General features: G+C 39.8%; 1 protein-coding gene across 8 annotated transcripts in view; it reads left to right on the plus strand.

Annotated features, from left to right (window-relative positions):
• The first annotated feature begins 337 nt into the window (after positions 1-337).
• SLC35A3 (solute carrier family 35 member A3) overlaps positions 338-24,811 on the plus strand; it is a 54,835-nt gene continuing 30,361 nt past the window's right edge. The window contains exon 1 of one of the 8 annotated variants that reach the window (XM_077905581.1): positions 338-461. Coding sequence is in view for 4 of the 8 variants with exons in the window: in XM_077905586.1 (XP_077761712.1) it covers positions 18,986-19,018 (33 nt within the window). In the remaining 4 variants the exon portion in view is untranslated. Of the gene's footprint in view, positions 462-495; positions 622-1,064; positions 1,263-18,949; positions 19,019-24,811 lie in introns of those variants that run through there. The other 7 variants (XM_077905582.1, XM_077905583.1, XM_077905584.1 and 4 more) reach the window with 7 other exon arrangements.

The raw sequence follows: 24,811 nt of genomic DNA on the forward strand, positions 1-24,811 counted from the left end.
GGGAGGCCGCGCCGGTACCGCTCCGTCCGGCGGATCCCGCCTCCGCGCTCACGCCCAGCGTCCTCTGCCCTCCGTTTCGCAGTCGGAGCCCCGGGCGGCCGCGCACGCCGGCGGGAGCCAGAGCCTCGGGCCGGCCCCCCCACCCCCGCGCCGCCTGCACCGCGGAGCTCCCCGCCGAGGGCGCCGCGCCTTCGGGCCGCAGCCGCCGAGCGCGCAGCGGGGGCCGCCGAGCCGAGCCGGGAACGGCGTTTGCCCGGGCCGAGGCGGAAGCCGGAGCGTTTGGGGGACGGGACCGCGGGAACCCGGAAACGCTGGGCCGCACCGGGCTGGCGGCGGCGAGGGCGGCGGGAGCCGGCGGCTCGGCGCGGCCGGGGGCGCGGGGGACCCAGCGGGCTGGGCGGCCCGGGCGCCGGGCGGAGCCACCCCCGGGGGTGCGCGCGGCGGGTGGAGCCGCGCCGGAGGTGAGCGTGCGGCGCCCCTGGGGAGGGAGGCGGGCTTGGGGGCGGCGGCGGCGGGCGGGGCGGCGGCGGCTCCGGAGGCTCCGGGGCGGGGAGGCAGCGCCCGGGACGAGCTCCCGGAGCCGGCGGACGGCAAGGTGTGCGGGGGCGGAGGGGCGCCGAGGTAACGCCGGCGCGGGGCCCGGCTACGCGAGCGCGGGAGCCGACCAGTGACACGTCGTGCCCCGGAGCGACGACGTGCGGGATGTGCCGCGGGGAGGAGGGGAGGGAGCCCGGGAAAGGGGTGTGTCGGGCGGCCGCGGGGGGCCGCGCGTGTCCGGGCGCCCGGGGCGGGGGGGGCATCGGGGGTTCGGGGGGGCGCGGGGCGGCCGGGGGGAGGCCGAGAGGACTGCGGGAGCCCGGGGGGCCGGCGGCCCGCACTCCTTCGGCGGACGCCCCCTGCGCTCCGGCTCCCGCGGGCCTCGAGGACGCGCACGGGCGGGTGGGAGGCCGGCGCGCGGGGCTGCGGGAGCAGGTGCGCGGGGCGCGGGGCGCGGGGCGCGGGCGGAGGGTTCCCGCCGCGAGGCTCCCCGCCACGTCCCCTCCACCCGCCGACCGCCTGGCGGGAGCGCCGGCTCACAGGAGGTGAAGGATGACGGTAAACGTCCAAGTGGGCCTCGCCTAGCACACTCCTTACCGTTTCATTGACTTTGTAGCACAGAGACGGAACCTTTTATTCTGTTGTGTCCCATGCAGTATTTTGAAATGGAACCAAGAAGTTTTTTGTTTTTTTTTTGGTTTGCAGTCCACATTCAACTTTGATAGGTAAAGACGAAATTGGGTAGGGTTTCTCACTTGGTGCTCCTACTTCTTTTTTTTTTTTATTTATTTCTTATTTATTTTTTATTTTTTTTTGGTGCTCCTACTTCTTTTCATTGGTCAGCTCAGCTTGCTTCCTTCAAGGGAATGACTTTGAGGTTTACGTTTCTGATCCTAACATTTCCTCCTGAGGGTAGGTTCTACTTTTTCAGCGTCTCGGTTTACATCGCCCGCCCTTTTTCATTCCCGCTACTTCCTTGCTAAATGTGGTGCTTGTCTCCTCTTACTTGCATTATAGCGGTGGCTTCCAAACTGGCCTTCAATCTGTCCCCCTTCCAGGCTCTCCCCTCATGAGAGACACAGGCAGAGAGAGGAGCAGGCTCCATGCAGGGACTCGATCTCAGGTCTCCGGGATCACAACCCGGGCTGAAGGCGGCGCTAAACCGCTGAGCCACCCAGGGATCCCCCCCACCCCCTCCGTATTGCTTCTTAAAGATAGAAGAGTAGTCCTTGGCTACTCTTCCCTCGGAGATACTCAGTGACTCTATTGGCTCCAAAATACATGTAAGATTATTTAGGGTGGCATTTAAGACCTTTCAAAATTATGACTGGCTATGGCTACTGTCAGATTTAATATGTCCCTTTCATTTTTAAAAATTGCTTTATCCCACAAAATCCTATTTTTTTTTCTTTAGCCAAACTTCAGTAGTTACTTGGAACTGTTATTTCTTTTATTTTAAATTTATCTTATTCTTGAAGATTTTATTTATTTATTCATGAGAGACACAGAGAGAGAGAGAGAGAGAGAGAGAGAGAGGGGCAGAGACGCAGGCAGAGGGAGAAGCGGGCGTCCACGCAGGGAGCCTGATGCAGGACTCGATCCCTGGCCTCTGGGATCAGGCCTTGACCTGAAGGCAGATGCTCAACCGCTGAGCTACCCAGGCGTCCCACCTTCAGTTTTTTTCCACGGAGTTCTGGAAATTCTTACCCAGTTCAATGGTGTGAACTTAAAGTTATGAGAAACCTGTATTCCAGAGGACTTGTCACAATTCTTTCCATGAATCTTTTTGAAACAAGGTTTTTAAATTTTTTTTAAAAATTATTTATTTGCAAGGGAGAGGGAGAGTGAGAGGACAAGAGGAGGAGGCAGAGAGAAGCATACTCCTCATTGAGCAGGGAGCCTGATAGGGGTCTCCATTCCAGGACCCTGGGATCATGACCTGAGCCTGAGCCATACGCTTAACCAACTGAGCTACCTAGGCGCCCTAAGACAAGCATTTTTGGTTCACAGCAATTTGGAAAAGCTTTCAGGAAAACATCAGTGTAAAAAAATAACTATCTGTAAATGACAAAAGACCATGGTCAAAGGCCATGGTTAAAGATCTGATGAGAGTTCATTCTAATGCAAGGATATTTGGTTATTTCTGTGACATATTTTGAGATGATAACTGGAATTATGACTGATAACATTATATTCAGATATATCAGATTTTAAGAAATTTTATACAATTTCTAGAACACAATAACATCCACCCATACAAATATAACCTAGGCAAGTTACACACACTTATTTACCAATGCTTTCTATATCATTTAGCGTATCAAATTAGCCTAATTAGTTTGACATCTCTCCTTTTTTTATAAGGAGAGAGAACAAATCTCTCTTTGGAGACCCTCTGGAACAAAACAAAGTTCCACATTCAAAAGACTTTATTTAGGATTTGATTTTTGAGAATGTTGCCAATATTAAAAAGACACATGATTAAGGGGCACCTGGGTGGCTCAGTTGGTAAAGTGTCTGCCTTCAGCTCAGGTCATGGTCCCAGCATCCTGGGATCCAGTTCTGCGTTGGGCTCCCTGCTCTGGGGAGCCTGCTTCTCCCTCTGCCTCTCCCCCCTGCTCATTCTCCCCCCACTCACCTCACATAAATAAATAAAATCTTAAAAAAACAAAAAAAAAACCAAAAAACCCCCAAAACACCACATGGTTAAATGGGATCATAGCTAGTGCTGTGAAAATCCATTTAACCTAGGTGACAAAACACTGAAGGCAAATAACTGAAAGTTACATAGTTATATATATAAATCTTAGCTCTTTTAGTAGAGAAGACTGTTTTGTTGAGTAATCAAAGACCTGATAAAATGGGAATCACAAGAAGTTATTTTGATAAAGCACAAGATCTTGGGACACCTGGGTAGCTCAGTGGGGTTGGGCGCTGCCTTGGGCTCAGGGCATGATCCTGGAGTCCAGGATGGAGTCCCACATCAGGGCTCCCTGCATGGAGCCTGCTTCTCCCTCTGCCTGTGTCTCTGCCTCTTTCTCTCTGTGTCTCTCATGAATGTATAAATAAAATCTTTTAACAAGAACGACAACAAAAAAAAAAACCCCACAGGATCTTTGTTTTCTAGACAGATTACTTAAAAGATAAAGGAAACCCATTCAGTCTTATCAAGAGTAGACCCGTAGTTCAAGAAAGCTTTGTTCTTTTAGGAGAAATAGATTCAATTCTAGTTTTACATCAGTATATATTTTATATTAAGGCTCGTTTTTATAATTAAAAAGGGAATAAAAAGGGAATAAAAAATAAAAATAAATAATTTATTTTTTATTTAAATTATTAAATAATTTTAAAATTATTTAATTTTAAAATAAAATTAAAAAGGGAATAAAAATTCCCTTATAATTAATGCATTCAGTTTTAGCCACTTGACCACTCAAAATAAGTTTCTCCTCTCTCTTCCCAGCTTTCTGTATCCATTTAGTTTTTGTCTTGTCTTTTGCTCTACTCTTCCTCATTCTGGAACAACCAATTAGTCTACTTTAGGACAAAATTACTCTTTTTTTCTTCTCCCCTTATCTCATGATTTTTCATAGCAAAATACATCCTACTTGCCTTGTATACAGTCCCCCCCCTTATTTCTAGTTTTTTAATTACATATATTAGAGTGCTTAACTCTTAGAAACCTTAATTCTAGTGAAAACTAGGAAGGAAGTAATTGTGAAATGTTTTTCATACACCAATATTCTAGTTAACTGAAAAAGTGTACTACAACCACCCCCCCTCTCTTTTTTTAAGTAATCTCCACATTTATTATGGGGCTCAAATTTACAACCTCAAGATCAAGAGTTACATGGTTTACTGACTGAGCCAACCAGGTGTCCCCACATTAATATTCTGTAGATTGGCAAATTTATGATTACTTCATTTCCTAATTTCTACAGGTATATGCTTCCCCATGATCCAGTTTTTTCATTGTGGCACAGAACATGTTTACTAACAGACCCAATATCTCTGGTTGTTTTGGGGGGTGGGGTACAAAATGGTGGTTTTATTAAATCACAGGGACAGGACCCATGAGCAGAAAGAGCAGCTGCTTCTTGGTTGCTTTGTAAGAGGCCAAAAGTAGGTTAACTTACATTTAGTAATTAATGTTTCTATATTTGCCTTATGTGTGATAATATACATATTCACTGAATATCCATCATTTAAATTTAACTTCACTTCGCAAAATTCTCAGGGCATAAGTTACCAAAGAGATTTGGAAAACTATTTCAAGCAGACATATTGTAAAAGATAATTATTGTTGGGATGCCTGGGTGGCTCAGCAATTGAGCCTCTGCCTTTGGCTCAGGCCAAGATCCTGGGGTCCCGGGATCGAGTTCCGCATCGGGCTTCCTGCATGGAGCCTGCTTCTCCCTCTGCTTGTGTGTCTGCTTCTCTTTCTGTGTCTCTCATGAATAAATAAATACAATCTTTAAAAAAAGAATTACCGTTGAAAAGTTTATTTGTGAATTTTTATATTTTTAAACGTTTTAACATTTAAAGTTTTACATTAACTCACTTGTTTTAAATAAGTACATTTTGAAAAAAATACATTTCGATTACTCATGAAAACTTTATGAGAATTTAAGCAGCTAGCCATCTTATTTTTCTTGCTGACAAATTTTGTAACAGATAACGTGTGCTTATTTGACTAGGAAACCCAGGTAGAAGAGCTTTATGTCTGCATTATATTTAATGCTGACAACTCTGGATATATATCCATTTTTTGTTTGGTTGGGTTTTGTTGTTTAGCTAAACAAACAATATTCTTATTTGCCAAAGATTACCTGAGTCATGTGAACTTAACATTTCCGTTAGTTCCTGTATTTCTCTCAGAGAATATTAAATTAGTATAATACTCCTATTTCCATAATTCAATTAAATTGAGCTCTTTTACAAACTCTTTGGCAAGACCATCCAGAGGTAGAAAAATACCACACACCTAAAACATACAGACAAACACAAATGAGATTTTTTTTTTTTGAAGATTTTATTTATTTATTCATGAGAGACAGAGAAAGGCAATCTTGGGACTCCGGGATCACACCCTGAGCCAAGGGCCGCTGCTTAACCACTGAGCCTCCCAGGCGTCCTTTTTGTTTTAATTAGATTTTATTTATTGATTTGTGAGAGGCACAGAGAGGCAGAGATACAGGCAGAGGGAGAAGCAGGTCCTGATAAGGGACTCAATCCCAGAACCCTGTGATCATAACCTGAGCCAAAGGCAGACTCAACCACTGAGCCACCCAGATGCCCCCAGCTTTTCTTTTAAATTCTTAGTCATGTATCAGGGACAATGATAGAAAACTCACTAGTTTATTTGTTGAGAAGACTTTTTTTTCTAAGTTTATTTATTTACATAATCTCTACACTCAACATGGGGCTTTGAACTCATGACTATGAGATCAAGGGTCACCTGCTTCTCTGACTGAGCCAGCCAGGTGCCTGAGAAGACTCTAAGTTCATTTGCTCCATATCCAAATAGCTCCCTTTCCCTTTTTAGTGTCAGGGTCATTGTCTCTGACTCTCTTTGAGAGCTTGGTGGAGGATAGGGGGCTTAAAGTTCAAGTGATGGAAGGCATCTGAGGGTTGAGGTGGGGAGGGAGAAGCCTTGCAGGGGTGGACAGAGGGAGATAGGGGCCTATCAGGAATTCAGGAAGATTGAATGAAGTTGGCAGGAGGAAGGAGCAGAAGCAATGGGAAGGGAGAGAGGTCTTGGAGCCAGTTTGGGAAGCACTTAGGTCTCCCGAAGAAGCCAATGAAATTCCAGATTATACTCAGGAAAATCACGCCAAAAAGAAGGAGATGGCCAGAGTTGGCAGAGTATAAAGCCAGTAGGGGTTCAAGAAGAGGATTTCAGTGGACTGAAAAGTTCTCGTGGGAGGAACAGGATGAAATGGAACAGAGGGACCTTATAAAACCGCTCCCATCAGGCTCCAGATACCAGCTTCCAATTAAACTAACTTACCATAGAGCTCCTTTAAAAAATCCTTTCAAATATCTTATCAGGTTTCAACTGGGGCAAACAGTAAATATTCCAGATAGTATTGAACTCCTTTTTAAAAATATTTTTTTCAAAAAAATTGTTGTTTTTTTAAACCAAAGATAAACCTATCGACTCAAAACCAAAATCAGTAAGCCTTTTATGACTTAACTGTGATGCAAGAGACATCCCCAGAGAAGGTAGAAAAGATGCAGGCCTCGCAGGGTCCAGAACCACTACTAACAATAGCCAGAAGAAAGAGACATGGCCCCATCTCATCCTACCCCCTGCCCCCCACAGCTAGCAACAGTCAGTAGGATGCTGGCTTCCAATGGAGTGCAACTCACATTTCTGTCCAGCCCCTATTCTGTATTATTTCTTCTTATATTCTCTTAACTCCACATTCTTGAGGCTCCTAACCTGATGGTTGAGCCACTTGCACAACCAGGAACCAATAACCTGCATGCTCCAGGCAGACAGAATGCCAACCCAAATTCTTAGGGCACAAAGTGAGACAAATGGAAGGTAATAGTTGCACCTTAGGAAGCAAGGATCAATAACTAACGGGTACCCTAAAACCAAATTTCCCAAGAATCTTAATTCGGAGAACTAATATTATAAATGTTTTTCTTCTGCTAATCTGATTTGGAAAGGAAGGGATAGTAGGAAATTATACCTTCCTCTCCACTGGGCATTCCAGAGAGATCAGGGAAAGCTGATTTGGTAAGAATTCTTACCCATCTCTGGCTTCTGCCAGTACTTCTGGGGTCCCACCTGCGAGCTGTAGAGTGCATAGGGTATCTCAGCAATTGCATCCTTTGTCACCAGAAAGGGTAGGGGAAGAAAATAATTTTCTCTTTGATGTTCTAAGTTCCTAGCTGAAACTCTTAAAATAAAAGACAGATTAACAGGAGAAAAATAGAGGCTTATTAACATATGTTCTCCAGGGGCACCTGAGTGGCTCAGTGGTTGAGCGTCTGCCTCTGGCTCAGGGCATGATCCTGGGGTCCTGGGATTGAGTCCCGCATCAGGCACCCTAGGGGCATTCCCTCTGCCTGTGTGTGGGTCTCTGCCTCTCTCTGTGTGTCTCTCTCACGAATAAATAAATAAAATCTTTAAAACAAAAAACAAAAAAACATATGTTCTCCATATATACAAGGTATACATTTAGGAAAACTGAATAACTCAAAGAAGTAGCTTTAGAATTCAGAGGTGCCTGGGTGGCTCAGTTGGTTAAGCAGCTGCCTTTGGCTCAGGGTCTTGATCTCAGGGTTCTCGTCTCCTTGCTCAGCGGGGAGCCTGCTTCTCCCTCTCTCCTCTGCCTGTTGCCCCTCTGCTTGTGCACTCTCTGTCAAATAAATAAATAAAATCTAAAAAAAAAAAAAAAAAATCAGGATTAAATACCACTTTAGGAGGGAAAAGGGAAGAGAGATGTAGGCCTCTTAGGGGAAAGTAAGTGATTTTTAGGAAAGATGAATGGGCCCTTAAAAGAATAGATAAGAAGTAATATAGTTTGTGCCAAGGTTTATCTGGGTGTGGTGTTAATATCTAATCTGCTCTCCCGTAATGAGTCAGGCCTCCCTGGTTGTTGAAACTCCTCTGGGGAGGAGATTTATGACAACTGAGTTCCTTGTAGAGGATTTGGTTTTAGGTAGATAAGGGAGGTTTGGGGAAAGCCTCCCTTGCATTTGCTGTTTTTTTAAGTACCTACAGCTTGAAATAACCAATATGCTGAAGTGCATACTTTGCAGGTAGCATATTCTATTTCCTTTCAGCCCCATTTTATAGATGAGAATATTAAAGGTCAGATAGTTCAAATAATTGGCCCTAGGTTCTACACACACTCTTTACATTGCTTCAGTTATATCTGAAATGGATGTAATTTGTATTCTCAGATAGGTCTTTCATACAATAGGAACTCAATATGATGAATGAATGACTGGATACACATTAGAATAAATGTAAATAACCTCAGTTAAAGTCAAGTCTTATCATTCAGTACCTGTGAAGTATAATAACTTTTAAGCTTCTTTCCTTCTCCTGAAAGTTTTAGAGAGGGAACTTTGTATTTGATATTAACCTGCTGTGGAATTTTTGTGTATGTGTATGAAATTGCAAAAAAATTAAGAGTAAATTGCAGACCCGTCTGCATAACTGAAATCAAACCAGTAGTTAATAATGTCATTGAACATCATCAAACCCGCAGTTAATATTGTTATTCATGTGTATGAATTCATTATTAAAGTTCAGATCAATATGAATTGGTAGCTAAATATTAGATATTGACCCTCTAAAAAGCAGGTCAATCCTAAGTACATTCAACTTAATTGTCTGCTTTAATGAAGGAATATAGTGCTGTGATTATATATTTTTAATGAATTTTTTAAAAAATTTTTATTTACTTATGATAGTCACACAGAGAGAGAGAGGCAGAGACACAGGCAGAGGGAGAAGCAGGCTCCATGCACCGGGAGCCCGACGTGGGACTTGATCCCGGGTCTCCAGGATCGCGCCCTGGGCCAAAGGCAGGCGCCAAACCGCTGCGCCACCCAGGGATCCCATGAATTTTTAAATGTCTTTTGTTATGTGGATTTGAGAGTGATTGGTATATAAATATGAGAGTTTTTACTTTATAAGCTTGAATGGTACTCAGTTTCTTTATCAAACTGGCTACCCAGAATTCTTACTAGTTTATCATTCACATGGGAGATAACACTCAAAAACCAAAGACCCAGTTGCTGTCTAGAGAGAAGTGTTTTGATTGAACAAGTATGCTAGATCAGGAAATAGAGTAGAAATTAGAGTTAAGACAAAGCTGAAACTTTAAGGTCACAACAGGTAAACTGCTAAAAAAGATCATTCCAATAAGAGAAGTGTCTACATACAACTACATACCTGCTCTACCTACTTTTTCTGTAAACGATACGAAGTTTTTTCTGAATTCATGTTTTTTAAGGCAAATTTTATTTTTTAAAAATATTTATTTATTCATGAGAGACACACACAGAGAGAGAGAGAGAGAGGGGCAGAGACACAGGCAGTGCTAAACCACTGAGCCACCCGGGCTGCCCTTAAGGCCAATTTTAAACAATGTTTCTAGTAGCATTTTCTAACATGAGTCTTACAAAGGTATTCAGTGAATATTCAAATAAAGCACTGTAGTATTATAACCACTTCTTCTGATTGTTATCTTTTAATCCTAATAACCATATTGTGAGGTACATACTATTTTTCTACCCATATTATAGATGAGAGAAAGGAGAGGCAGAGAGGTTAAATACTTTGATTTATCAAGGGGTGGGGACAGACTGTGAAATTAGGCAATCTGAGTCTAAGGTATATTCTAATATACTATGCTGACTGGCACTCTAAAATGTAGATGTTCTTAAACACTTGGCCTTTGCTGCAAAGATGATGTGAAAGACTTATTATAAAAATTTATAAGCCATGAACTGGTAGCTTTGACTGAGAGAAATCTTGCTTTATATTTGAGCTCTGACATTTCATGCAAGAAATTATATACTTACTATCTCAGAAACTACAGATTTTTAGATCTGTAAAATGAGTGATTTCATTTTACAGATGAAATGAGATTTGAATAGGATAATGCCTGTAAAGCACCTGGTGCAATGTCTGACATGCTGGAGGTGCTCAGTAAATGTTCTTTTATTAATTTAACTTGTGAAGTTACAATTATTAGAAAACATTTAATGAAAACCAGTTTGGCATGGGTGCCTGTATCTTTTATGTATTATATACAGAGATTTAATTCTCAAGGATCATTCTTCCCTTCTGAGAATTTACATATTGTACAGTTTATGTATTCTTTTATAAATCAACATAGACTACATGCCTATTATATGACATACACTGGTAAGGAGATGTAGGAAATACAATGATGAATAAAACACAGAAATGTACGTATGTAAAAAAATTAAATTGATAAAATTCATAACCAGTACCACAAAATATAAGTATAAAATCACATTGATGGAAGCTTTAATCTGCTTGAAACTTGTGAACACTTCACTGAGAGTAGACTTGTATTTTGATACAAGGTGAGAAGTTCTACAGGTAAAGAAGGGAAAGGAAATTTTTAATGAAAAAAAATTTTTTAAAGCGTGGAGCCTAATTATGGCTTGAACTCATGACCTTGAGATCAATATCTGAGCTGAGATTAAGAGCTGGATGTTGGGATCCCTGGGTGGCGCAGCGGTTTGGCGCCTGCCTTTGACCCAGGGCGTGATCCTGGAGACCCGGGATCGAATCCCACGTTGGGCTCCCGGTGCATGGAGCCTGCTTCTCCCTCTGCCTGTGTCTCTGCCTCTCTCTCTCTCTCTCTCTCTGTGACTATCATAAATAAATTAAAAAAAAAAAAAAAAAAGAGCTGGATGTTTAACTGAGCCACCTAGGTGCCCCAAGGAAAGAGTATTTTTAATTTTTATTTTAAAAATATTTTATTTATTCATGAGAGACAGAGAGAAAGAGGCACAGACACAGGCAGAGGGAGAAGCAGGCTCCCGGCAAGGAGCCGAATGTGGGAGTCTGACCTCTGACCTCGGGATCACGCCCTGAGCTGAAGGCAGCCGCTCAACCACTGAGCCACGCAGGCTCCCGGAAAGAGTGTTTTTTAAATAGGGATATTTGTTCAAAGAATGCATGAAGAAAAAATGTTTGAGACAGGTCATAGTTTATGACAGAAAATTTAGATCAGGGCCAGATGGTGAGGGACTGTTTTATGTGAGTTTGTACTCTATCTTCTATTGATAGGGAATTCGTTAAACTTTACAAAAAGGAAGGAATGTGATCAGATCTATTCAGCTCTATGGAGGATAGAGTTGTGAGAGGCTGAAGGCTGACCCATAGTTGGGAGGCAGAGTGACATGAGACTTGAACAATAAATACTGAACAAGCATAACTGAAATGTACTCATAATCTATGTAGTTTATAAACCCATGGAATATAAAAACTCCTAAGACTGTAGGTTTACTTGGGAGTGGTGTCAATTTCCTGTGTAGAAAGGGTGGTACTTAAAAAAAACAACCTCTACATAGCATTTGAATTCTAACAATGGAATTTTGTCCTTAGGGGAGGGTTGTAATCTTCCCTTAATTAGCCCAAGCAGAGTTAATAGCTAGAGTTCAAAAGCTTTTTTTTTTGTCCTTGACAGCCTGTCAAACCATAAATCCATAAATAGTATCTAGTTTTATATGTTCTATCAAGTTTCAGGTAAATAATTTTAGACACATTTTTCCAAAAGTTTTACCATTTGTGAGTGCTACAAAGAAAAATATCTTAAGGCCCCTGATCTTTCAGTTTATCCTCAGCCTGAATTAAATAAATAGCTAAACATTATTCTTAATTATCCTTGTACATTTTAATACTTAAACATTTGAAAAATGCTGGAACCTTCTTATTAATGCTAGTGCTTCGGGAACAATACTATCTTATAGAATGAATATATTATGTTTGACTTTCTGCATATAGATAGGTATATTTTATTTTATTTTATTTATTATTTTTTTAAAATTTTTATTTATTTATGATTGTCACACGGGGGGGCGGGGGGTGGCAGAGATACAGGCAGAGGGAGAAGCAGGCTCCATGCACCGGGAGCCTGACATGGGATTCGATCCCGGGCCTCCAGGATCATGCCCTGGGCCAAAGGCAGGCGCCAAACCACTGCGCCACCCAGGGATCCCTAGATAGGTATATTTTAGATGGCATGTTTTGATACACATAGTATACCTCAAAATGGGAAATAAATCATGTTTAAAGGAGTCAATTTGAGAATAGTCTAGTGCAAAGAGAAAATTTTAAATTGGGAATTGTTTTCTAGATTATAAACTGTCTAATTACTGCTAGTAATATTTTAGGTTATAAAAACAAAGACATGAATAAAAATAGTGACGATCTGTAGTTTTTGCCTTTCATGTCCTTTAAAATAGTAAAGAAATTAATATTTTCTAAAATAAGCATTAGTAGAATTACTTTGTAACAGGTCCTTATGATGAGGTAGCAGGGCTTAGCTGAGAACAAAGCACAGCTGAAAAAATTTTTAAAAATCCTTTTGGAATCTCCTTTTTGTTTACCTCTCCCAATTTCTGGGTATATAATCAGCTACTCACAGGCCTGGGGCAGCAGCAATTCCTGCCCTTTCCCTGTGCTTTAATAAAACCACCATTTGGGGGGATCCCTGGGTGGCACAGCGGTTTGGCGCCTGCCTTTGGCCCAGGGCGCGATCCTGGAGACCCGGGATCGAATCCCACATCGGGCTCCCAGTGCATGGAGCCTGCTTCTTTCTCCCTCTGCCTGTGTCTCTGTCTCTCTCTCTCTCTCTCTCTATGACTATCATAAATAAATAAAAAAATGAAAAAAAAAAAAAAAACCACCATTTTGTACCAGAGACATCTCAAGAATTCTTTCTTGGTCATCGGCTCCGGACCTCATATTTTAAAACGTCATCACTTATCTTCCCTATGGAAGTGTTATTACTAACCATTTAGTTTTGTGAACAAAGCGGATGGGCTTCAAATTTTCCATAACAGAATGTCATTAGAGCAATATCTCATTTATTTGGTATCCTTGATTTTTTCCTGAGTCTGGCATTTATTTTAAATAATATTTATTGGGACACCTGGGTGGCTTAGCGGTTGAGCATCTGCCTTTGGCTCAGGTTATCCTGGGGTTCCGGGATCGAATCACACATCGGGCTCCCTGCGAGGAGCCTGCTTCTCCCTCTGCCTGTGTCTCTGCCTCTCTCTGTGTCTCTCATGAATAAATAAGTAAAATCTTAAAAATATATATTTATTAAGCACAAACTATCTGAGGGGAACTGTTGTATGCACTCTTCAGCATAAGCCAGCTTTCTTGGTAACTGATTGATTCTTTTGAGTACTGAAAACTTCATTTTAACCAGTTTTCCTCCTAAACATTTTAAATGTTTTCTGCCTAAGTAGACATAGAATGGAGACCATTAAATTAAATTTTAATTAAAATTGTTAAAATTTAAAAAATATCGATATCCTGTGGCTACTGTAACAAATTATCCCAGATTGGTTGCTGAAATTTTTAAAAAATAGATTCTCCCAGAGTTTTGGAGACCAGATCCAAAATCAATCATCACTAGGCTGATCATCAGTGTCAACAGGGCTACCTACGCTCCCACTGGAGGCACTAAGGAAAAATCCATTCCTTTGTCCTCCATCTCGGTGGTTGCAAATCTTTGGTTTGTGGCCAAATCACTAGTCTGCAAAGCCATCATCTTCAAATCTCTCTCTGAATCTATCTTCACACTGCCTTCTCGAGTATTTGTGTTTTTTTTCTGTCTAAGGACATTTCTGTTGGCATTTTGGGCTCATTCACTAATACAGGATAATCTTCCCATCTCAAGATCCTTAATTTCATTTGTAAAATCCCCTTTTCCAAATAAGGTAGCATTTACAGGTTCTAGGGATTAGGACCTATATCTTTGGGGGCCATTATTCAGCCTACTACAATCCTCAGGCATATTTTCATGAATGTGCACTATGATATAGAGATTCTAAGAATATGTAGAGTATAGGATCCCAGGACCCTATGAAATTATAAACTCAATTTGCCTTTTTTTTTTTTTTTTTTTAAGATTTCATTCATTTATTTGAGAGAGAGTTTGAGCAGGAGGAGAGGCGGAAGGAGAAGCAAGACTCCCTGCTTAGTAGGGAGCCTGATATGGGGCTAAATCCCAGGATTCTGGGATCATGACTTGAGCCAAAGGCAGACACTTAACCAACTGAGTCACCCAGGTGCCCCTCAATTTGCTTTTTATTTGAAGCCCATGACAGGATCAGACTTTGGATTTGTTTTTCAGAAATATTGACTGTAGTTAAAAGAGATAAGTTGTTTTAGGGGTGTCATAGAAGCTTTCTGTACCTTACCTGGACTATGGGCTGTGAATATAGGGTCTCCAGTTTATTATTTTCATTCTTTAAGTTTTCTAGTTATTGTAGAAGCAATAAGTGAACAACACTATATGCCAATTTGCAGTAAAATGTTTGTGGCAACAACTACTTGATCACTCAAACCCTTATGTTGAGTATAGATATTTACAGGCAGTAGTTTAAGTGATTTTTTTGTCTTAGCATGGTGAACTACTAGTATCTCTTTCACCACTGGTAATAGGGTCATTAATGGCCTTAAATCGAGTCGGATCAGGAAGCTGCTTACAGATTATTCTCAGTGGTTCTGTTACACGAACCACATTTGGTACCAAAAACTATTATCAGTCAAGGTTCAGTAGAGAAAGAGAACCTTTCACTATTATACAATAAGGGATTTATGATAGGAATAAGACCTTTCACAATTATGGGGAAAGTAGGGTAAGTAAAGATCTGAAAAGAGAGTGTTGGGGGGAAGCAAAGGGTATTGAAGGATTCCTGAAAAGTCACTAAGCAGCCCTCCTGAATGTCTAGTGTGGGTACAAAGGTCAGAGCTTTGAAAGGAATCTAGGAAACAAGGCATATCCTATAGCCAGAACTGGACCATGTAATCGAGCTGATGGAAAGGTATATAGAAAGCTGTCCTCCCTGTGTAGCAGTCTTTCTCTGTCCACAGTCAAGAGTCTGGTGGAGACCCCAAGATTGCTAGAACTCATACAGCAGTTCGGCAATGTGGCAGGATACAAAACCAATGCCCAGAAATCAGTGGCATTTCTATACACTAACAATGAGACTGAAGAAAGAGAAATTAAGGAATCAGTCCCATTTATAATTACACCCAAAAGCATAAGATACCTAGGAATAAACCTAACCAAAGAGGTAATGGATCTATACCCTAAAAACTACAGAACACTTCTGAAAGAAATTGAAGAAGACACAAAGACATGGAAAAATATTCCATGCTCATGGATTGGAAGAATTAATATTGTGAAAATGTCAGTGCTGCCCAGGGCAATTTACATCTTCAATGCAATCCCTATCAAAATACCATGGACTTTCTTCAGGGAGTTGCAACAAATAATTTTAAGATTTGTGTGGAATCAGAAAAGACCCCAAATAGCCAGGGGAATATTGAAAAAGAAAACCAGAGCCGGGGGCATCACAATGCCGGATTTCAAGTTGTACCACAAAACTGTGATCAGCAAGACAGTGTGGTACTGGCACAAAAACAGACACATAAATCAGTGGAACAGAAAAGAGAACCCAGAAATGGCCCCTCTATGGTCAACTAATATTCGACAAAGCAAGAAAGACTATCCAATGGAAAAAGGACAGTTTCTTCAATAAATAGTGCTGGGAAAATTGGACAGCCACGTGCAGAAGAATGAAACTGGACCATTCTCTTACACCATACACAAAGATAAACTCAAAATGGATGAACGATCTAAATGTGAGACAGGAATCCATCAAAATCCTAGAGAACACAGGCAACACCCTTTTTGAACTTGGTCACAGCAACTTCTTGCAAGATACATCTATGAAGGCAAGGGAAACAAAAGCAAAAATGAACTATTGGGACTTAATCAAGATAAAAAGCTTAAGCTTCTGCACAGCAAAAGAAACAGTCAACAAAACTAAAAGACAACCTACAGAATGGGAGAAGATATTTGCAAATGACCTATCAGATAAAGGGCTAGTATCCAAGATCTATAAAGAACTTCTTAAACTCAACAGCAAAGAAACAAACAATCCAATTGTGAAATGGGCAAAAGACATGAGCAGAAATCTCACAGAGGAAGACATAGACATGGCCAACAAGCACATGAGAAAATGCTCCGCATCACTTGCCATCAGGGAAATACAAATCAAAACCGCAATGAGATCCCACCTCACACCAGTGAGAATGGGGAAAATTAACAAGGCAGGAAACAACAAATGTTGGAGAGGATGTGGAGAAAGGGGAACCTACTTGCACTGTTGGTGGGAATGTGAACTGGTGCAGCCACTCTGGAAAACTGTGAAGAGGTTCCTTAAAGAGTTAAAAATAGATCTGCCCTACGACCCAGCAATTGCACTGCTGGGGATTTACCCCAAAGATACAGATGCAGTGAAACACCGAGACACCACCCCAATGTTTATAGCAGCAATGTCCACAGTAGCCAAACTGTGGAAGGAGCCTTGGTGTCCAATGAAAGATGAACAGATAAAGATGTGGTCTATGTATACAGTGGAATATTCCTCAGCCATTAGAAATGTCAAATACCCACCATTTGCTTTGACATGGATGGAACTGGAGGGTATTATGCTGAGTGAAGTAAGTCAATCGGAGAAGGACAAACATTCTATGGTTTCATTCATTTGGGGAATATAAAAAATAGTGAAAGAGATTAAAGGGGAAAGAAGAGAAAATGAGTGGGAGGTATCAGAGAGGGTGATGGAACATGAGAGACTCCTAACTCTGGGAAATGAACAAGGGGTGGTGGGAGGGGAGGTGGGCGGGGGGTTGGGGTGACTGGTTGACAGGCACTGAAGGGGGCACTTGGGATAAGCACTGGGTGTTATACTATGTGTTGGCAAATTGAACTCTAAATAGATAGATAGATAGATAGATAGATAGATAGATAGATAGATAGATAGTCTGGTGGAGAGCATAAGCCTGTTTTTGTGCAGAAGGATCAGCAGTTGTGAGGAAGAGCTGACCTAGAGCAGGGAAGATTGAGGATAACTGGAACCTATTTCTCTGTTTCTGTTTTACCACATTTAACCCTGAGTATTTTCTGAAAGTGATGGCTCTTGTGTCTTTCAAGTTTTATGCAGACTTTGTATTTAGGCAATTTTAACCTAGCACCATACAGATTAAGGGACTTTGGGAAATATATTTGAGTTTAACTAAGTTGACATAGGTATCATCATTTTCCTATGATATTTTTCTCTTGTACCCTAAGTCATAGCAGTTTACATACTTAGACTCTTTCTTGAGTTATTTGAATAAGGTGTCTTCCAAGCTAGAGGATAAACTTCATGAAGAAACAGACTGTATTTGTCTTGTGCAACATTGTGTACCCAGTTCTCATCACAATGCCTGAGTATTGTATGTATTAAATATTAGTGGCAAGTTACAGAGTTATATGGTACCTTTATTTTTCACTTCTGCCCCCAATCTCCTTGGTATTGAATATTCATTAATGGTTAGTGCCTGTGGACCTTACCTGGCATTTATACTAGTCTCTGTTGTTTTAAAAATAACTTTGGTTTTCTTTTTTTCTTTTAATAGAATATCTTAAAAGGGGGGCGGGGCAGCCCTGGTAGCTCAGTGGTTTAGCGCCGCCTTCAGCCCAGGGTGTGATCCTGGAGACCCAGGATCGGGTCCCGCGTCAGGCTCCCTGCGTGGAGCCTGCTTCTCCCTCTACCTGTGTCTCTGCTTCTATCTCTCTCTGTGTCTCTCGTGAATAAATAAATAAAATCTTAAAAAAAAAAATAGGGGGATCCCTGGGTGGCTCAGCGGTTTGGCGCCTGCCTTTGGCCCGGGGCGCGATCCTGGAGTCCCAGGATCGAGTCCCACGTCGGGCTCCAGGCATGGAGCCTGCTTCTCCTTCCTCCTGTGTCTCTGCCCCTCTCTCTCTCTGTCTATCTTAAATAAATAAATAAACAAACAAACAAATAAATAAATAAATCTTTAAAAAATAGAATATCTTTAACTTCTGTCTAGCTTTAAGTGGAGGAAATGGCTATAGCAGAAAGTGTTAGAGCAGTTTAGCACAGAGATGAGGAATGGGAAATTGAGGCACCACACATTCAAAGGGGATCTTAGAGCTATACTAATTAGATCATTATGTTTTCTAAATTACTGACATTATATAAAAACTACTATAATACTGAACAATTTTTAATCTAAAAATTATAATGCAAATAGGTTTTGTATTTGTATAGTTGAAGAAATATTTGAGTATTATGGATTTTACTCCGTGTAAGAATGGAAATGCTGCAGTAGTGAAAGAGCAAGTTAAAAATTGACAGTGGTGTAATTTACATACTGGTGATATTTGCCTTATGTAAACAGACACCTGACACATTGAGGAAGAAAGGAAAGGAGAAACAATGAAAAGTTGTTTTACTTAGAATGTAATAGGAACCTTGGATAGTAAAGAGTTGATTCTTAAGTTTTACTGAGCAGGATTGTGCTTTTTCTTCAACACTTAAAAGTGAACTAATTTAGTGGAAGTTATGATTTCTATCATAGAAACAAAATTGATTATACCAATCGGATAAATTATCTTTAACTCATTTTTCTTTCACTTACAAAAAGTAAAATTTTTTGAATTTTCCATAGGATTATTATGGATTTCAAGTATGACATATTGTTGCTACTTTTAGGAAATGCTGTGGCTAATTTTGAGGTAGTTTGAAAGGAATATATAAATATCAGTGGTCAGAAGTAAAGGCAGTGTGATTAATTTTGTCATTATTTAGCATTTAGTTATAGGTTGCAGCTTTAAAGTTTGGCATCATGGAAGAAAATGGACAAAAAATTGCAACTGAGGTCAGTATTTTTGTATGTATTTATTTGCTTTTTCTGTTCATTTGGGAAAATCTTAAAAGATCTATGTTTACCAATAACTTTCTGACTAGCATATAGTGTGAACTTTTATTTACCTAGCACTTTATAATTTGTGTTTTCATATGTACTCTATTAAATCATTAACCTCTAGTAGATTATTATACTATGTACTTGAGTATAGTTCAGAACTAGTGTTTAGAAAATGTAAATATAGCTTACTCTAAAAACCATAAGTTAAGAAATTTAGCCTTTTGTTTTTACAATTGAAGCAAATTGATATGCAGAATTTCTTAGGTATGTAATAGTCTTTAAAAATCTATGTAAATTTTATTACAATTTAAAAACATTGACAAAACTTTTGGTCTTTTAGGACTTTTAGTAGCTGGAGACATATCAGCAAAATGCAGATATTCTTGTTTCAGCAGAAATAGTGGGCTTCATATACAGTCCTAAAAATTATATGCATATACATTGATAAGCTATTGGAATAAGTGTATAGCTAGACTGATTTTCAGATTTACCTACAAGGACCTATCTGTGTCTGAAAAGATGAGTAAAAATTATTAGTATATAATGTTTTGAATATTTCAAAATTTAGTTAATGCATATCTAATGCAATTAATGATGGTATATAAACTCATTTCTCACTAATCCTGATTAATGTGGAGGTAGAGGTGGTAGCGTAGTGTACATTAATCATATATAATTCATGTAATCTTTATTTTTAAAACATTTTAAGCCTTTAAAGTAACTCAGAATTAACATTGTAATGCAAATATCTTTGGAAGCTACTTTTTAAAGAAAACGAAGGACATCTAATTAGCATATAAAATGTACTTATTTTGTACTTTCTAGTGTGTTTGCAAAACCTTTTTTTTTTTTTAAGTAAGTTCCATGCCCAGCATGAAACCCAATATTGGCCTTGAACTCAAGACTCTGAGATCCAGACTTGAGCTGAGATCTAAAGTCAGCGGCTTAACTGACTGAGCCACCCAGGCACCTGTAAAACCTTTTTGTTCTTAAGATTACTAAATAATTACTAGACTCTCTTTGGACTCTAAAGAGGATTACTAATATTTTTTTGTGCAAAATGTAAAAATAAATTCTAATCAAGCTGTCATCCAAACTCATCAGATCCCAATGAATGAAGTTTTGTTGTACATTTTCCCCCAAGAATTGAGATGAGATTTAAAAATAATAAAACAACAAATAAACGAATAAATAAATAAATAAAATAACTTTATAAATACCAAACTTATCTAACAATTCAGAGGAAAAATAATGATTAGAAAGCAAATGCAAGGGATCCCTGGGTGGCTCAGCAGTTGAGCATCTGCCTTTGGCTCAGGGCATGATCCTGGAGTCCTGGGATCAAGTCCCACATTGGGCTCCCTGCATAGAGCCTGCTTCTCCCTCTGCCTATGTCTCTGCCTCTCTCTCTGTGTCTCAGGAGTAAATAAATAAAATCTTAAAAAAAAAAAAAAAAAAGAAAGCAAATGCCAGATCTATTAGAGTGACTAAGCCCTGAAATATTCCTTATGTACTTTTAGAAGTACTAGCAGTGTGATTGCTATATCAAATCACACATACAAAAGGTTATGTTTATAAATTATTATAATGCAATAATTAAATACCATTAATTGTACAATAGTTCATTGTTTTTTTTAATTTATTTTTTATTGGTGTTCAATTTACCAACATACAGAATAACCCCCAGTGCCCGTCACCCATTCACTCCCACCCTCCACCCTCCTCCCCTTCCACCACCCCTAGTTCGTTTCCCAGAGTTAGCAGTCTTTATGTTCTGTCTCCCTTTCTGATATTTCCCACACATTTCTTCTCCCTTCCCTTATATTCCCTTTCACTATTATTTATAGTCCCCAAATGAATGAGAACATATAGTGTCTGTCCTTCTCCGACTGACTTACTTCACTCAGCCAATAGTTCATTGTTATATATGCTATATATTATATATATGTTCAGTCTATGATTTAAAAATTCAGGCAAAAGTTTTGGATGAAACAATTGAAATTAGATTAATAGAATCATGTGGGTGTGTGTTAGAACTGGAAGAGACTTGAGAAATCTTAAAGAATTAAATTTTAGAAAAATAGCTTAAGATTCTTGTGCCTTACATAATGTTTAGGAGCTACTTGTTGAAAGATTTTAAGGAAATTTTTACATTTTTAAATTTAAAATTTTAAAAGGAAAAGGATGCTGAATATTTATAATGGGTAAATAAAAGGTCTACTCTGATGGAATATTAGAATTGTTAAAAGCAATGAGCTAGTCTGTATAGCACATAGCAAAACAGTGCTGAATAGAGTAAGAAAAATGCTGAATAATCTATATATATATAGTTTGATGCCATGTGTATATATGTATATATATGTATATTAATGTAATTATGACTTACAATTATATCTATATATGTATCAGCATTTTTCAATAGTAGACTAGAAATACATACTCTAAACTCATAATAGGTTCCTACTAGGAGGGAAAAAGGAATAGGACTTAGAGTTGTGGCTTAAAGGGGACTTTGCCTTTAGTTGTAATGTTTTATTCCTTTACAAAAAGAAAGATAAACAAATGTGACAAAATTGAGACATCAGTTCTGGGTGTTGGAATTATGGATATTTACTATGTTCTTCATACTTCATTGAATTTTAAAATTCTATTTTTTCCCCCTCAAGAAAGATCTATCTTTTAGGAAAAGGTGGAACTTTGTAATTACAAGACTTTATTTTCCATGTTACTAGGAAACCCAAAAAAATTTTGAAAACTTTTAAGTAGAAATATGAAATGCTCTAGGTAATTTATTATGGCTTTGCTACTAGAGTCCTGGGTTTAGGGATTTCCAAAAAAAATGAAATAAAAATTATTGATGAAATATATACCAAAATATCATTAGATGTCTTTGTACAATTGATTATGGTTCAAATTTTTACTAATTAAAATAAGTTTCTACATTTTTCCAAGAATATACTGCTTTTTAAAATAAAGTAATAAATGCTATATTTATTTATTTATTAAAGATTTTATTTATTTATTCATGAGAGACACAGAGAGAGAGAGAGAGAGAGAGGCAGAGACACAGGCGTGGGACTCGATCCCGGATCCTCAGGATCAGGCCCTGGGCTGAAGGCGGCGCTAAACTGCTGAGCCACCTGGGCTGCCCCAATAAATGCTATTTTTAAAGAACAGAACAAAATTTCGTTCTGATAACTAATCAAGAAGAGTGCATTTTTCAGGCTTTAGCTATTAAGATGAAAGTGGAACATCTAAGCATCCTTGTTCTTCTGATCCTGCTATAAATCTGAGAGCCTCACTGAACCCAAAGTGAGTTCAGGGAGCTTACTAACCAGGGACCTAAGAAAAACGTGGACAGTAATTTGTTGACTGGTTTGTAAGGCTTTGATAGTAAATCAAAAAAGCTACATTTGTGAGAGAACTTAGCACAGTTTCTTGTTGATCATTGGTTTTTTAATTCTTTTTTTTCTTTAAGATTTTATTTATTCATGAGAGACACAGAGAGAGAGAGGCAGAGACGTAGGCAGAGAGAGAAGCAAACTCCATGTAGGGAGCCCAATGTGGGACTCAATCCCGGGACTCCAGGATCACACCCTGGGCATGAAGGCAGGCCCTGCTCAACCGCTGAGCCACTCAGGCGTCCTATCTTGTTGATCATTGGTTTACAAGTTTCTTAGATAGGAAATTTTAATGAAATAAAGAATAATATGGAAACTGGAGGATTAGCAATACTTGAAAGGATTAAAAAAAGAGGGGGAATTAGGTGGCAACAGAAGAAAATTTAGGGAGGACTAAAATTAAATCTTAAACATGAGGTTGTTTAGAGTTTGTGTGTTCAATGGTAGAAAATATTGTACACTTTAAAATGAAACAATATTAATCTTACAAATTATAGAAGTAGATTATGATCTTTGTTTTGGTAGATTTCATATTTATGATTTGCTGTGAATTTATGGTCTGTATTAAGTGAAAATATTTAGTTTTATCTGCATTGTACTGTCATCCTTGTAGTGTGTATAGCTTCTTCTTCTTCTTTTTTTTTTAAGATTTTATTTATTTGTCCATGAGAGACACAGAGAGATGCAGAGAAAGAGGCAGAGACACAAGCAGAGGGAGAAGCAGAGGGAGAAGCAGGCTCCATGCAGGGAGCCCGATGTGGGACTCGATCCGGGGTCTCCAGGATCAGGCCCTGGGCTGAAGGCAGCGCGCTAAACCGCTGCGCCATTCGGGCTGCCCGTGTGTATACCTTCCTACCCTGAAAGCTCTCTGAACCTCATACAAGTGGAGTTTTTATGGAGTTCGCATCATGTAGGCATGATCAGTTGATCACCCAGAAAATTACAAGGGTATCAGGAGCCCCGTGTCAGGACCAAAGACCAAATATTAGAATCAAAAAATACTGGGCCAAAGACCAAGTATTATTTTTTTTTATTTTTATTTATTTATGATAGTCACAGAGAGAGAGAGAGGCAGAGACATAGGCAGAGGGAGAAGCAGGCACCATGCATCGGGAGCCCAACGTGGGATTTGATCCCGGGTCTCCAGGATCGCGCCCTGGGCCAAAGGCAGGCGCTAAACCGCTGCGCCACCCGGGGTTCCCAAGACCAAGTATTAGAATAAAATATGTTCCTAGTTCTTTTGTCACTTAGGAATTTACAAGGGTTTCAGGATCCCTGTGTCAGGAGGTAGGGGCATAGACCAATATATATTTTTTCTATTATCTCACATACTTTAAAAAATACCTTGTAAGAGGGATCCCTGGGTGGCGCAGCGGTTTGGCGCCTGCCTTTGGCCCAGGGCGCGATCCTGGAGACCCAGGATCGAATCCCACGTTGGGCTCCCGGTGCATGGAGCCTGCTTCTCCCTCTGCCTTTGTCTCTGCCTCTCTCTCTCTCTGTGTGACTATCATAAATAAATAAAAATTAAAAAAAATACCTTGTAAGAGACGGTTAACTGTATTAATCATTAAGAACTAAATTATTAAGGTGAATGTATTAATGTTGTATATGCTTGGAAATGGAAAAGCAAAATACTAAAAATGGTATATTCTGGTTTAGAATCTGACCTTTAAGATTTCATTTGAAAAGAAAATAGAGCATTGCTGTTATAACAGGTACATTATGGTCTTAGTTGCACAGAAAAAACAAAAGACTTCCTTGTATAGATTTTCCAGGAGAATCAGGTGCCTATGTCAAATGTAGATTGCTGGCAACTTGCTCTCCTTCCATACAGAGATAAAGGCCACCAGGATGTCCTTTGGAATTCTACAGTAGCGTGTAGTGAAAGCTAATAAATCTGATATTTAATTGTATAACTTAATATTTCCAATTAGTAGCTAAATGACCTTGAACAAGTCATCTAACTTACCTGTTCACTATTTTCTTTCTTTCTTTCTTTTTTTTTTTTTTAAATTTATTTATTTATTCATGAGAGACACAGGCAGAGACATAGGCAGAAGGAGAATCAGGCTCCCTGTGGGGAGCCCAGTGTGGGACTTGATCCCAGGACTCCGGGATCACGACCTAGCCAAAGGCAGATGCTCAACCACTGAGCCACCCAGATGTCCTGCTGTACCCATTTTAAATGTATAGCTCAATGAGTTACATTAAGAGAATATACCTGTATAACCATTATGTATCAAGATACAGAATATTTCCATCACCATCAAAAATCCTTGCTATCCCTTTGCTGTCAACCGCCAACCTCAACCCCTGGCCACAGTCAAACATAAATTTGCTTCTC

This window comes from Canis aureus, chromosome 8 (assembly GCF_053574225.1).
Source record: "Canis aureus isolate CA01 chromosome 8, VMU_Caureus_v.1.0, whole genome shotgun sequence".
NCBI classification, from domain to species: Eukaryota; Metazoa; Chordata; class Mammalia; order Carnivora; family Canidae; genus Canis; species Canis aureus.